This window comes from Panthera leo, chromosome D4 (assembly GCF_018350215.1).
Source record: "Panthera leo isolate Ple1 chromosome D4, P.leo_Ple1_pat1.1, whole genome shotgun sequence".
NCBI lineage: Eukaryota > Metazoa > Chordata > Mammalia > Carnivora > Felidae > Panthera > Panthera leo.
This window is the reverse complement of record NC_056691.1, coordinates 28,779,407-28,792,108: the sequence shown is the minus strand read 5'-3', so window position 1 is coordinate 28,792,108 and position 12,702 is coordinate 28,779,407. Positions and strand designations below refer to the sequence as shown.

The 12,702-nt window shown below is 42.3% G+C and overlaps 1 protein-coding gene and 1 non-coding gene across 12 annotated transcripts in view; both read right to left on the bottom strand.

Annotated features, from left to right (window-relative positions):
• The window catches only part of LOC122204446 (aminopeptidase O (putative)), a 342,257-nt gene that overhangs the window by 290,496 nt on the left and 39,059 nt on the right, over positions 1–12,702 (bottom strand). For all 11 annotated transcript variants that reach the window (XR_006195667.1, XR_006195669.1, XR_006195668.1 and 8 more), the window contains exon 3: positions 23–189. Coding sequence is in view for 8 of the 11 variants with exons in the window: in XM_042911920.1 (XP_042767854.1) it covers positions 23–189 (167 nt within the window). In the remaining 3 variants the exon portion in view is untranslated. The remainder of the gene's footprint in view (positions 1–22; positions 190–12,702) is intronic.
• Positions 1,401–1,507, bottom strand: LOC122205767. The gene has a single exon (XR_006196254.1). It is a non-coding gene; the product is annotated as a U6 spliceosomal RNA (small nuclear RNA).

Below are 12,702 nucleotides of genomic sequence, written 5' to 3'. Positions count from 1 at the left end.
GCACAGAACACATGTACGGTACCTTCCCGAAGCTGTGTTGGCTTGGCAGAATTTTCCCCACTCATTAAAACAACAAAAGATGCAGCTGCTCGAACTGTAGCTTGCCATGTTGACATGGCAACGGGTGGCTCCTGGCAGGGAAAAAGGGCCCTGTTGTTTATGGGAGATCCCATAGTATAAACACATGGCCTGCAGAAGAAAGACAAAGAAACAAAAGGGGAGAATCTTTAAATGAGTTGTCACTTTTCTCACCACCGCCATAGTGAAGGTTAAGTTGAGCTTTTAAAGAGAAAACATTTGAGGCTTTGTAGTTGACTGGTTTCAAAGCATTTTGAACTAAAACTGCCAAGGGCTGGCTATGTGAATAGCTGGGTAGTAACTTCTCCCAAATGAATTACTTAAATATGTAAAGAGAATTGTTTTTTGTTTTTTTTTTAAGGGAAGAATATATTTTTGGATATAGCTTTAAATACCATTCTGTCAATTTATTTTTTTTAAGTTTATCTATATATCTATTTTTGAGAGAGAGTACAAACAGAGAAGGGCCAGAGAGAGAGAGAGAGAGAGAGAGAGAATCCCAAGCAGGGAGCCCTACGTGGGGCTTGAACTCACAAACTGTGAGATCATGACCTGAGCTGAAACCAAGTGGGACGCTTAACCGAATGGGCCACCCAGGTGCCCCACTATTCTGCCAATTTAAAATTTATATTACCCATGCCCCTCCCCTTAGGCCCTTAATACCTTCAGAAGAAAACAAAAAGGTTTAGAGACATTCTTACAAACCTTTTGGAAAACATTCTGGAAAAGAAAATATGTTTAGAGATCACTGAGATATTAATGTTTGGAAAAACAAGCTGGTGGTCTCAAATCCAGTTGCTGGCGGGCAGATATCCCCAATGTTGGAAACCACCATCTCAAATGGAACCCTTGTGGGAATCCTTGTGTGGAGGCCAAGAACAGGGGTTGGCATATAAACAGGACCGTAGGTCACAACAACCAAGCTTGTGATGGGAAGGCCAAGTGTAGAGTCATTACCAAAGCGAGTGGAGGAAACCAAATAGTATGACGTTAGGGCTCGTTCTGCAACAATTAAAAATTACAGACCCACCCATACCAAGAACGATCCTTTCCATGATTAAATCAGAGGACAGAGATGGAAAAGATCCAGGAGATCAAAGAAATCCATTCTTTTGACACCAGAGTTGAAGGCACACGACTGACCCTCAGGAAAATGTCTTAAGAAAATGTCTCCACTTTTTTGCTTTTCAGGAATTATGACAAACATGATGTAGGGTTTTTTTTTTTAATTTTATTTTTTACTTTTTAAAATTTGCATCCAAATTAGTTAGCATATAGTGAAACAATGATTTCAGGGGTAGATTCCTTGATGCCCCTTACCCAAAAATATGGAATGCTTCATGAATTTGCGTGTCATCCTTGCGCAGGAGCCATGCTAATCTTCTCTGTATCGTTCCAATTTTAGTATATGTGCTGCCGAAGTGAGCACAACATGATGTAGTTTTAATCAGTTTGATTTACAGAGTAAAGGAATAGAGCAGAGCACTAACTCTCTTGGGTAAACTGGTTTTCCTTTTTCATTAACATGATTATGACTCAACATTTATTGTGTTCCTATAATGTGAGGGAAAACACAGAATGATGGTCCTACTCCATCATTCAGGGCCCAGTAAGGAAAGGACACACCAGTCTAGATCTTACCAAACATAAGTAATTTAACATAGGCAACTGGCTATACAAATAATAGAAGAGCTGAGAAGCCAGAGGAAAATGAGGCAACCCGGGGATTAGTTGAAGGGGTAAACAGCAGTGAGTCCTCAGGCTGAGGGAGCTGGTGTTACTGGGAATTACTGGGTTGCAGCTCAAGGGGTCATGTGGCAGAAGCCAGAGGCACAGTGGGGACTGTCCAACGGGTGCTGGGACCAGGGGAGACTCAGTCACTGCTGGAGATGCCAAAGAAAGCAGGGAGGGAGGAAGAAATACCTTGTTTCTCACCAACTCCTGCTCTCAAATTTTCCACCAGTGCCCCAAACCGTGGGCCAAACCTAGTAGGAGGCAGAAGACAAGGCAGCCTGGGAAATGAGGTTCCTTGTCATTCAGAGGTCACAAGGAGGGCAGAAACTGGATGTCAGAGCAAACAGGCAGCGGGAGCCTCTCTGTCCAGGCAGTGTGCATGCCAGTGTGCTCGCAAGTCCAACACAGGGCAGGGAAAGATTAGAAATGGAGGAGCCCGTGGTCCTGGCCAACTTATCAAATGACTGTGAGAAAGTCCCTTGACCTCTCCGAGTCCCAAGTCAAACGGCGATGGAGGGGAGAGCCGACCTCTATTCTGGGCCATAAACTTATGATTCTGGTCCCAAGTTTATAAATCTAAGAACAAAGGTAAATTTTCATAGAAGGCCCAGAATCTCCCACCAACGAGTTCTGAACTCCCACCTTGGCCTCCTTGGACCCTTAGTCAGTTGACTTAATCTTGGTTAACCATCCAGCTTTAGACTGTTGAAGAACCTAATGAGGTTCTCCCAGCTTCCTCCCAGGTGGGGCTGGTAGTGGTGGGTGCATGGTGGGACAGTGCTGTAGCAGCTCAAGTAGCTCATGGGAGTTGGGGTTCAAGGTATGCCTACTTCTGAAAACTCTACTAACTGTTTTGCTTTTTCCCCCAAAGCCCATCTTATAGGAGGGTCTCAAGGAAGAAAGGTATCATCAGTGGAAATGGGGTGTATTCCCACCAGCCAAATGGCAGGTATAAACTCGTTTCCTCTGACAATGGTAGACATTGAGAATCAAGGCTTTCTTCCTCACTGAAGCAGAATGGATCCCACAACTTTTCTCAGTTCAAGAGCTCTAGGAAGCCACTTCCAATCTAAGTAGACATGTGGAGTTAAACCTATTTGTGATATTTACAAGGAAGTGACAGACCTTTGACTGGAGATCTCCTAAGACTTTCTCTGCCCAAGGGGCGCCTGGGTGGCTCAGTCGACTGAGTGTCTGACTTCGGCTCAGGTCATGATCTCGTGGTCTGTGAGTTCCTGCCCCGCATCGGGCTCTGTGCTGACAGCTCAGAGCCTAGAGCCTGTTTCAGATTCTGTGTCTCTCTCTCTGCCCCTCCCCTGCTCATGCTCTGTCTCTGTCTCTGTCTCTCTCTCTCTCTCTCTCTCTTTCTCTCCCTCTCTCACAATCTGTCAAAAATAAACATTAAAAAAAATTTAAAAAAAAAAAAGACTTTCTCTGCCTCATGCAAAGGGGGAGCTGACGTCATATTATGGTCTTAAATCCTAGGTGCTTAGATCAAGTCTGAAAGCACCCGTGCTCACTTGCTATTGTGCTCAGCACCTGGTTTCTGTAGGGTGACTCTAGTGTTACATGTCTCCCCTTCCCTGCACAGGGAATGAATCCTCCCCAAAAGACTGGCTTGCCAAGAGGTATGCTCTCCTTCTTGCTATAAGTTTGGGCTGGAGCATAGTATTATATATTCCCCCTGTGCCCTTAGGTGTGTGGTCCCCAAGGCTTCCTCCATCAGCCTCCATGCCTCTTCCCTGAAGAAACAGATTTCAGATGCTGTCATGTCTGAAAAACACTGTAGAGGAAGAATCAGAAGGACTTAATGATCTGCTGAAGGAGAAGAAGGAAAGGAGCCACTCAGAGATAGCTGCTTCCAAGGTGGCCCCCAATAACCCTTGCCTCCTGGTATTCATACCCTTATGGAGTCCCCAACCACACTGTAGCAGGGTTGGTCTGTGTGACCAATAGGATATGGCAGAAGAGATGTCATTTCTGAGATTAGAGAATTTAAAAATCTGTGACTTTCATTTTAGGGTCTCTCAGTGTCTCTCTCTCCCTCCCTTCCTCCCACCCCCCCGCCTGCCTCCCTCCCTATCACTTGCTCTGGAGGGCACCCAGCTGCCATGTCAAGACAGTACTCACACAGTCTCTGGAGGGGCCCATGTGCTAGAATATAGAGACCTCTGGTGTACAGTCAGGGAGGACCTGAGGTCTGTCAATAACCATGCAAATGAATTTGGAAGAGAATTGTCCAGCTGAGATGCCTGTGGTCCTGACAGATAGCTGACTGCAACCTTGTAAGAGATCCTGAGCCAGAACCACCCGATTAAGCTGCTCCTAGAATCTTAACCCTCAGAAACCCTGTGAGATAATAAATGTTTGTTCTTTTAAGCAGTTAAGTTTGGGGTAATTTGTTATGCAGCAATAGATAAGAGAATTTTCTCAGGTTTCTGGCTCAGGTGATAAGATGGATTGCAAAGCTATTAAGCAAGAAAGGAAACTCAAGATGACAAGCAAGGTCACAGGAAGGGACAAGGAAGAAGAATTCCTAATTAATTTGCCCATACAGGGCTTTACACACTCTATGGCAGAGGACACTTGTATGGGCACAGAGATCATGATTTTCTAACCACAAACAGTACAGTGTTCAGCAATGGGACTGAGTGTTAGAAATCAGACCGATCTTAGAAAACTGAGGAATGATGGGTTTATGAACTAACTACTGATGCTGCTGGCAGATTTGAGTCTGGGTACCACCCACAAATCAGGGAGTGTGTGGGGAAGGAAATCCTTCCATTGGCTGGATTTTTAAAAAGCACTGTTATCACCATTCTTTCTTCTCCCATTCTCCATTATTTATCCTCTAAATGGTCTAGTTCTAGATACTTTATTCTAGAATTCTGTCTTGACCTCCCTGGCATCCTCTTGAAGGCTCTTTCTGTCCTATTGTCACTGGGTTCCAGGACTCTCCCATCAAGGAGATTAGTTACGCAGCCAGGTCCCCAGAAAGCTCTTGCCTCCCGCCCCCCCCCCCCCCCACTGTCCTCACAATCCTCTTCTGCAACCTTCTCTTTACATGGGGGCGGGGGCATCCTTGCTGCTAGAATCGATGTGTTTTAGGGGCGCCTGGGTGGCTCAGTCAGTTGAGCGCCCAACTTCAGCTCAGGTCATGATCTCACAGTTTACGGGATCAAGCCCCGCATCAGGCTCTACGCCAACAGCACAGAGCCTGCTTGGGATTCTGTGTCTTCCTCTCTCTCTGCCCCTTCCCTGCTCTCTCTCTCTCTCAAAAATAAACATTAAACATTTTTTTTCTTTAATCTATGTGTTTTCTATTTTCTGTAGAGGCCACTTTTAGGCAACAGGCTTCAGTAATGGAATGGAGAGGAAGGCAAAAGGGCCCACGGCAACCACCTAGCTCATCAGGTGACAAACCTCAAAATATCCACAGGCCCCAACTGACTTATGAGCTACTTACAACCAGGCGCAGGTACGAAAAAAGGGGAAAATTCCTTATGTCCCCATTATGTCCTCACCTTCCCCCTTAAAAACAGCCCCAACCACAGCCTTGATGCAGACAGTCTGTCCTTTGCTGTCCTCCCTTGGGCTCCCTTGCAGTGTATTCAGTAAACTTCTATCTCCCTTGCTCTGCCTTTGGTGAATTCTTTCACTGCCCATGCTGCCTGCCCCCACCCTATCAGGACGCCCCACATTTGGGGACCCCCCCCCCCGCACCATCTGATTAGGAGAAACACCACACTTTCCCCTTGGTCTCCAGAGCAGTAACTCTGAAAGTGTAGAAGCCCCATCCATAAATATAGCCACGTCTAATAGAAGACACCATTGCTTTCTTATTGGAATGTTTTCGCCAATAGGAAAATAATCACCAAAGAGGGAGGTCCTAGGCAAAATTTCTTGAAATCGCAGATTATCTTCGTGCTCTCAGCCTCCTCCTTTCTTGGCCTTTTCTTCTTTCTCAGTTGCAGCCTCTCTCCTTCCTTCCCAACATGCCCAAACCAAGCACCAGGGACTTTATAAGCAATGGCGCTTTGAGCTTTTACAACCTGGTATCCTTATGCATGTCACATGCCCTAGTGCAAATATCTAATACAATTTAAAGTTAAGTAACTATATTTTAACAGAGATGAAAACTTTAACCTCTGGATAAAACTCTAATGGTGGAATTTGGGGCATCCAACAAAAAGTGGAGAATAAGGAATGTAGGGACTTCACTGAATCATGAAAATCTTACTCCCCACATAGTGATTCAAGAGTAAAGATGGCTCCCATCATGCACACCTACAAACAAGAACTACAGACAACTGATTTCCTGTCCCCCACCCCTGGTGCTCCAAGAGGGGAGGAAAATCTATGTGCATTTATAAACATGCTATGCAGCTATCTGGATGTGTAATCACAGAAATAAATGCAGCTGTGTTTATTCAACATGCACAGCCTTGCACCTCGGCCATGTTGCTAAAACGCTCACGGGACAGATGTGCAGGCGCCAGTCTCCAATGCTTAGAACTTCATTATTTCCAGACTGAAAAATTCCTTCTAGCACGCAAAGGAAAATTCTCCCACACCAGGGCTCATCCCACATGCCCTGGGATAGCCACCCAATGAAAGACTTCCTGGAGAGCTCAGTTAACTGCACAGGAGTTGTGGGAATGTGGAGGAAGACACTGAAAATCAGAAAAAGAACAGGGTAAGACAGCGTAAGAGCGGCCCCATGACTTGCTGCCATTAAAGAGCTTCTAAGTTGGGGGTGCCTGGGTGGCTCAGTTGGTTGGGCATCTGACTTTGCTCAGGTCATGATCTCACAGTTTGTGGGTTCGAGCCCCACGTCAGGCTCTGTGCTGACAGCTGGGAGCCCAGAGCCTCCTTCAGATTCTGTGTCTCCCTCTCTCTGCCCCTCCCCCTGCTCGTTGTCTGTCACTCTCTGTCTCTCAAAAATACATAAACGTTAAAAAATAAAATAAATAAATAAATAAATAAATAAATAAATAAAAGAGAACTTCTAAGTGGAGGAAGAACTTGTCAGAATGGCTACTACTTCAGTTTGACACGTTTGTGTTCGTGGAGTGGTCAAACAAGGGTGAGACACACTATGCTGCTATGGGCTGAATGTGTCCCCTCAAATTCCTATGTTGAAATCCTAATGCCCAATGTGACTGATGGGATTATAAGGTGGGGCCTTTGGGAGGTGCTTAGGTCACATGAGGACAAGGATTGCATGAACATGACGGATACCATTAGCTCCTAAGCCCCTTCCCCCATGCTAGAAATCAGCAGTCTGCAACCCAGAAGAGTGCCTTCATCAGAACCTGACCACACTGGCACCCTGATCTTGGACTCCCAGCCTCCAGAACAGTAGGAAATAAATTTGTGGCATCTTGTTATAGTAGCCCAATGGACTATGACCTATGCCTTCCAAGGTAAGAGGTCGGCAAACACTCCCATGCTTGCTCATTGTCTTAAGGAGCCACCTTATAGACAGAAGATAAACTTCTAGATAGAAAGAACACTTGAAGGGGATTGATTCAAACCACATATTTTCTTTTTCTTCAGGTGATGATTATATGATTTGTCTTTTTGCAGTCAGTGTGAAAAGGGGGTTATTCTTATTTTAAATAACATTTCAAATTCCACCGCTTTCCATAAAATCACCTGTTTTCAGAGACTTGGTTCAGTGACTGGGGAGAGGGCTGCTTCAGGAGAAGCAGGCAGGAGGTGATGAGCTTGAAGCTGCCATGAGTGTAGCTTATTGGGGTGTTTTCCCATAATGAGATACTGATCTGGTCACTGGAGGCTAGGGGGCCGCAGATGTTAACAGTGCCGGTGGGTCGGATTCTTTCATAAACTTGCCAGGGTGACAAAGTCATCAGGCCTCTTTCAGTTCATTACCATCTCTTCCCTTTCCAGCACCTGATCTTTTGTAAGACTCCATGTTCTCCTTAAACCCAAGTTATAGGCAAGCAACCCTCTTGCTTTCTTGTGCCACAAAAACCAAGCACCGAACTACTAAAATAGGAAATGTCAACTATGACTCACTCTCTCCCCTCAACTCTCCACACACACCTTCCTCATTATATTCTCCTTCATGGCATAATTACTGAAACCAGGATCCATCAATCATACTGGACATGTGGCAGGTACAAGGAGAATGCTACTTTGACTCAGATTTTGTGTACAAAATGAACTGGACTGAATGGAAGTGGCTTTGAGTCAGAAACTCCCCACTTTTCAGCACAAGTGTTTTGGGTACAGAATAGGCAAGTTGTTTATAAAGGCAAAGACAGTATTTCTCATCTGGAAGTCTCATCTGGAGATCCTACAATGAAATCTCTTTTTAGCACATGAGAAAATTAAGCTCCAGGGAAGTAAAATGCCTTATCTGAAGTCAAACAGCTAATGGGCAGCACAGCTCGGACAAGGGACAAGTCCTCAGGTCTCCTGGCTCTCACTTTCCAGCTTCTTTCCAACATACTATGCTCTTTGGTATAGGTCATTGTGATTTGTTATTTTCTACTGATGTTTGGTTATTCAGGGTTTTTCTGTTTGGTTGGTTAGTCATTTGGGTTACTTTTGTAAATTAAGACAGTCCATCCTTGCCTTTTCTCCTGGGATTCTAGGAAACAGAGATAGATCTAGAATGTCAGCAAGGGGAGAAAGAGGCTAGAGTAGAACGCTTGCAAACTTTTAAGTTTGGGACTATCACTTCCTCCTCTTACAATGGTATCACAGCATTATTGTGCATCCCTACCTCAGTCCTCATGAATTTTGTATTGGTTTCTTGAAGCAAGCAAGAAAAAAAAAGGATTAGCTGTAGAAATGTTCTTTCAGACCTGAAATCTCTTCCAAAAGATCTGCTCAATTCTCTTAAATCTTTCCTTTATAGTGAGATATTAAACAATGAAACTACTTCAGTGGGGGAGGGGAAACATGTTTTAACATCTGGTTTGGATATCAAACTAAAAATACTCCTGAAGTCTACATTTTCCTTGGTCCAATAGCTAAATAATAAACATAATTGAAAAAAATTATTCTCTTTAGTATCTTGCCAACTTCATTCTGGTCTTGTCTAAAACAACATCATAGTGATGTAAGGAATTAAAAACTTTTAATATTACTTTAAATTATAGTGTATTTTCCTAATCAGTTTCCTTATCTTTAACGATGATCCAAGTAAGTGGGGCTTTAAAAATAAATTTCCTATATTTAACTGAATTTCAACTCCAACTCCTGTTCAGTGATGTCATCAGCTTAAACCCAGATTATCTACACCACTTGGCTGGTTCCACGACTATTATAATGATCCTAAGGGAAAAGAGAATGGGTTACCAGAGAGAATGCTTTGGTTTTAAATAACATTTTATTCAGTGGAAAAGAAAAGTAAATGGAAACGTACATAAACTTTGAATTAAAGATTTCCATTTCTTTTTTTTCCCTTAAATTTATTTATTTATTTTGAGAGAGACAGAGAGAGTGCAGTGGGGAAGGGGCAGAGAAAGAGGGAGAATCTCAAGCAGGCTCCACACTGTCAGCACTGAGCCCATGTAGAGCTCGAACTCAAGAAATTGTGAGATCATGACCTGAGCTGAAATCCAGAGTCAGATGCTTAACTGACTGAGCCACCCAGGCACCCCTTCTTTATTTTTTTTTTTAAGACTTTTTTTTTTTTTTTTTTTTTTTTTTGAGAGAGAGAGAGCATGCACGCGCTCCAGCAGGGGAGGGGCAGAGGTCTAGAGGGGAGAGGCAGAGAGAGAGAGAGAGAATGAATCTTAAGCAGACTCAGGCTTGATCTCATGGCCATGGGATCATGACCTGACCTGAAATCAAGAGTCTGACACTTAACCAACTGAGCCAGCCAGGCACCACCCTTAAAGATTTTCATTTCTAAAAGTTTTTTTCTTAGGTATACTAGGGATCTAGAACCAAAAAGATATTAAGTCCCCTTCCTTCCCAGCTTAACAATAACTCCTTAACACATTCTTGACTCAGTCCCTGTTCTGAAATAGTTCTTCAAAATAGTTTGAGAGGGCACACACATTCACACTACAAAACGTAAACAGGGTTTTCAAGAAGCATGTTGTATCAAATTGTTACATACATGTTTGTTTTGGCAGTCCTTTTTAAATGTCACCTGTAATGACTGAGGCAAGAAAGAGCATTTCAGTTCAAGATCTTCCATAATCCCACAATGGCTAAACCTCGGTAGGAAACTGTAGCTTTCACACTACCAGATATCTCACTTTATTTTTTTAAAATGTTTTTAAATGTTTATTCACTTTTGAGAGAGAGAGACAGAGAGAGAGAGAGAGACAACGCATGAGTGGGGGAAGGGGAGAGAGATAGAGACACAGAATCTGAAGCAGGTTCCAGGCTCTAAGATGTCAGCAGAGAACCTGACACAGGGCTCCAACTCACGAGTGGTGAGATCATGACCTGAGCGGAAGTCGGATACTTAATCAACCGAGCCACATAGGCACCCCCAGATATCTCACTTTAGAACTAGAATAATAATGGGGAAGAAGAAATTACTGAAAACTATTGGAAGAAATACTCTATTATAGCTTCAAATACATTTTCAGTTCCCCAGAAAACACGGTCACTTGATAAAAATCTCCCTTACAAAAAGGAGGTTTTAAGGTATAAAGATGGTGACTGCTTTCCAAATTTGTAGTTTATTTTTTTAATAAACATTATTTTAGATCAGGTTTAGATTTATTTTTACAAGTGCAAAAGATAATACATAGATTTCCCATTTACCCCATACTCACTTTTATTAACATTTTCCGTTAGTATATTTGTCACAACTGATAAACCAATATTGATACATTATTAACTAAAGTCTGTATTTTATTCAGATTTCCTTGGTTCTCCCTAATATCCTTTTTCTGTTCCAGGATATACTATTTTTATCTCCTTCATGTCTCCTTAGGCTCCTCTGGACTGTGACAGTTTAAGACTTTCTTTTCTTTGTTTATGTTAGCCCTGAGAGTTTTGAGGAGTACAGGTTGGGTATTTTTTGAATGTCCCTCAACTGGGATTTATCTGACGTTTTTCTCTTGGTTCCATTGGGATGATGGGTTTGGAGGGAGGACAATCACAAAGATGTCATTTCATCACATCATACCAAGGGTACACACTATCAACATGACTCATCACTACTGATGTTAATTTTGACCTCCTCACTGACAGGTCATGATTGTCAGGTTTTTCTAATGTAAAGTTACTCATTTTTCTCAGTCCATACTTGGTAAGGAGCCAGGAGTTATGTTCCATCTCCTTGAGGATAGAGTATCTACATAATTTGGACAACTTCTATACCTTAGATTTGTCTGTTCGCCTCCATTTGTTTATTCAAATATTTATATCAATGTGAACTCATGAATATTTATTTTATACTTTAGGTCATCATCCAAAACTATTTTACATTGTTGCCCAGCTTTGTTCATTAGGAGTTCTTTCAGATGGCTCCTTGGACCTTGGGCATATACTCGCAATTGCAGGCTACTACTGCTGCTGTTTGAGCACTTCCTTATTTTCTGGCACTACAAGGTGTCCAGGGCTCATCTTGTCTATTTCCTCCAGTCCTAGCCATTCCTCCAAGAAGCCCTGGTTTCCTTACTGGAGAATGGTAAAAACCAAGATCCAGGCACTGTGCTTTTAGACCCTCTTGGCTGACAAGCAAGGAAATTTATGCTTTCATGCTAACCCTTGGAAAACACCTACTTATAATTACAGTATTTCTACATACAACCATCTGTATCCCTCTTAAGCCAAACATAAGTTTACAGTGATGCCTCCAATTCTAATCTATCAGCACATAGATCATTCTAGGGTCCTCCCCTGGCTCTCTGTAACCTCCCACTTCAAAAGTAGGAAACCTGGTTCCCAGGTTTACATAACTGACTGAATTGCTCAATTCCAGTAGACATGTATAGTGGTCCTGGACTTGTTAACCTGTATCCCCATGGGAAATACCTTAATCAACTACAGCACAGTACTGAGGTGCACTGCCTTTTGCCTTTAGTTTTACAGACTCCCCTCATTTCCAAAGTGACAGGTCAGCACCTTCTCCCCCAACCCCTGCCAGCGAGGTTGTTTCATACATTTTTAATACAGTTAGATTGTTTGGTCACAATGTGCATTCCAGCCTGGGATCCTCTGATCTCCTAAATGATAATTATTTATATATTATCAAATTAAATAATTTAAGTTTTATTTTCAACATGGGGCAGGGGGAGCGTGACAAGGGGAGAAGGTACTGATGGAACTCAAAAGGGAAGGTATTAACAATTTAGAGATTTTCTTAAGTTTCTACTGATTAAAAATAGAAATTTATTGAAAACTAATGTAATTATTTTTTAAACATATTGAAATCTTTGCACATAAAAATGGACATGGTAAAGATCAAAAGTAAGAAACATAGTTCCCTCTTATAATTGAAACATGGATTTTTCTAGGAGCTTTCAGTAACTTTATCCAATTTTCCTAATTGTAAAATGAGAATAAAACATTTCTTATCCAGGACTAAGAATTTATGGTAGGTATGCAGATAGTATTCTGCCACTCAAGGATAAAATGTTAGTTTTAATAAAAGCAGACTCTATGCCTTGGAGAAAATAAGCTCTACCCAATTATATTTTTCATACAATAGTAAAATTTTCTATTTTCACACAATCGTATTCATAAAGCCTAGTAACCCTGATGATGATTAACTTCTTATCACTGAGGAATTTTTTCTGTCTAGCAACCTGGGATCCTTAGGCATTTTAAAGTCCTTAAACTATCCAAACAGTTACCAATATACACCTAGATTTATTCTTAAGCATGTGGGAGAGTTTAAAAAGATTTAGTGGCCATAAATTACCCCAAAAAAGGACAAAAGGGAGA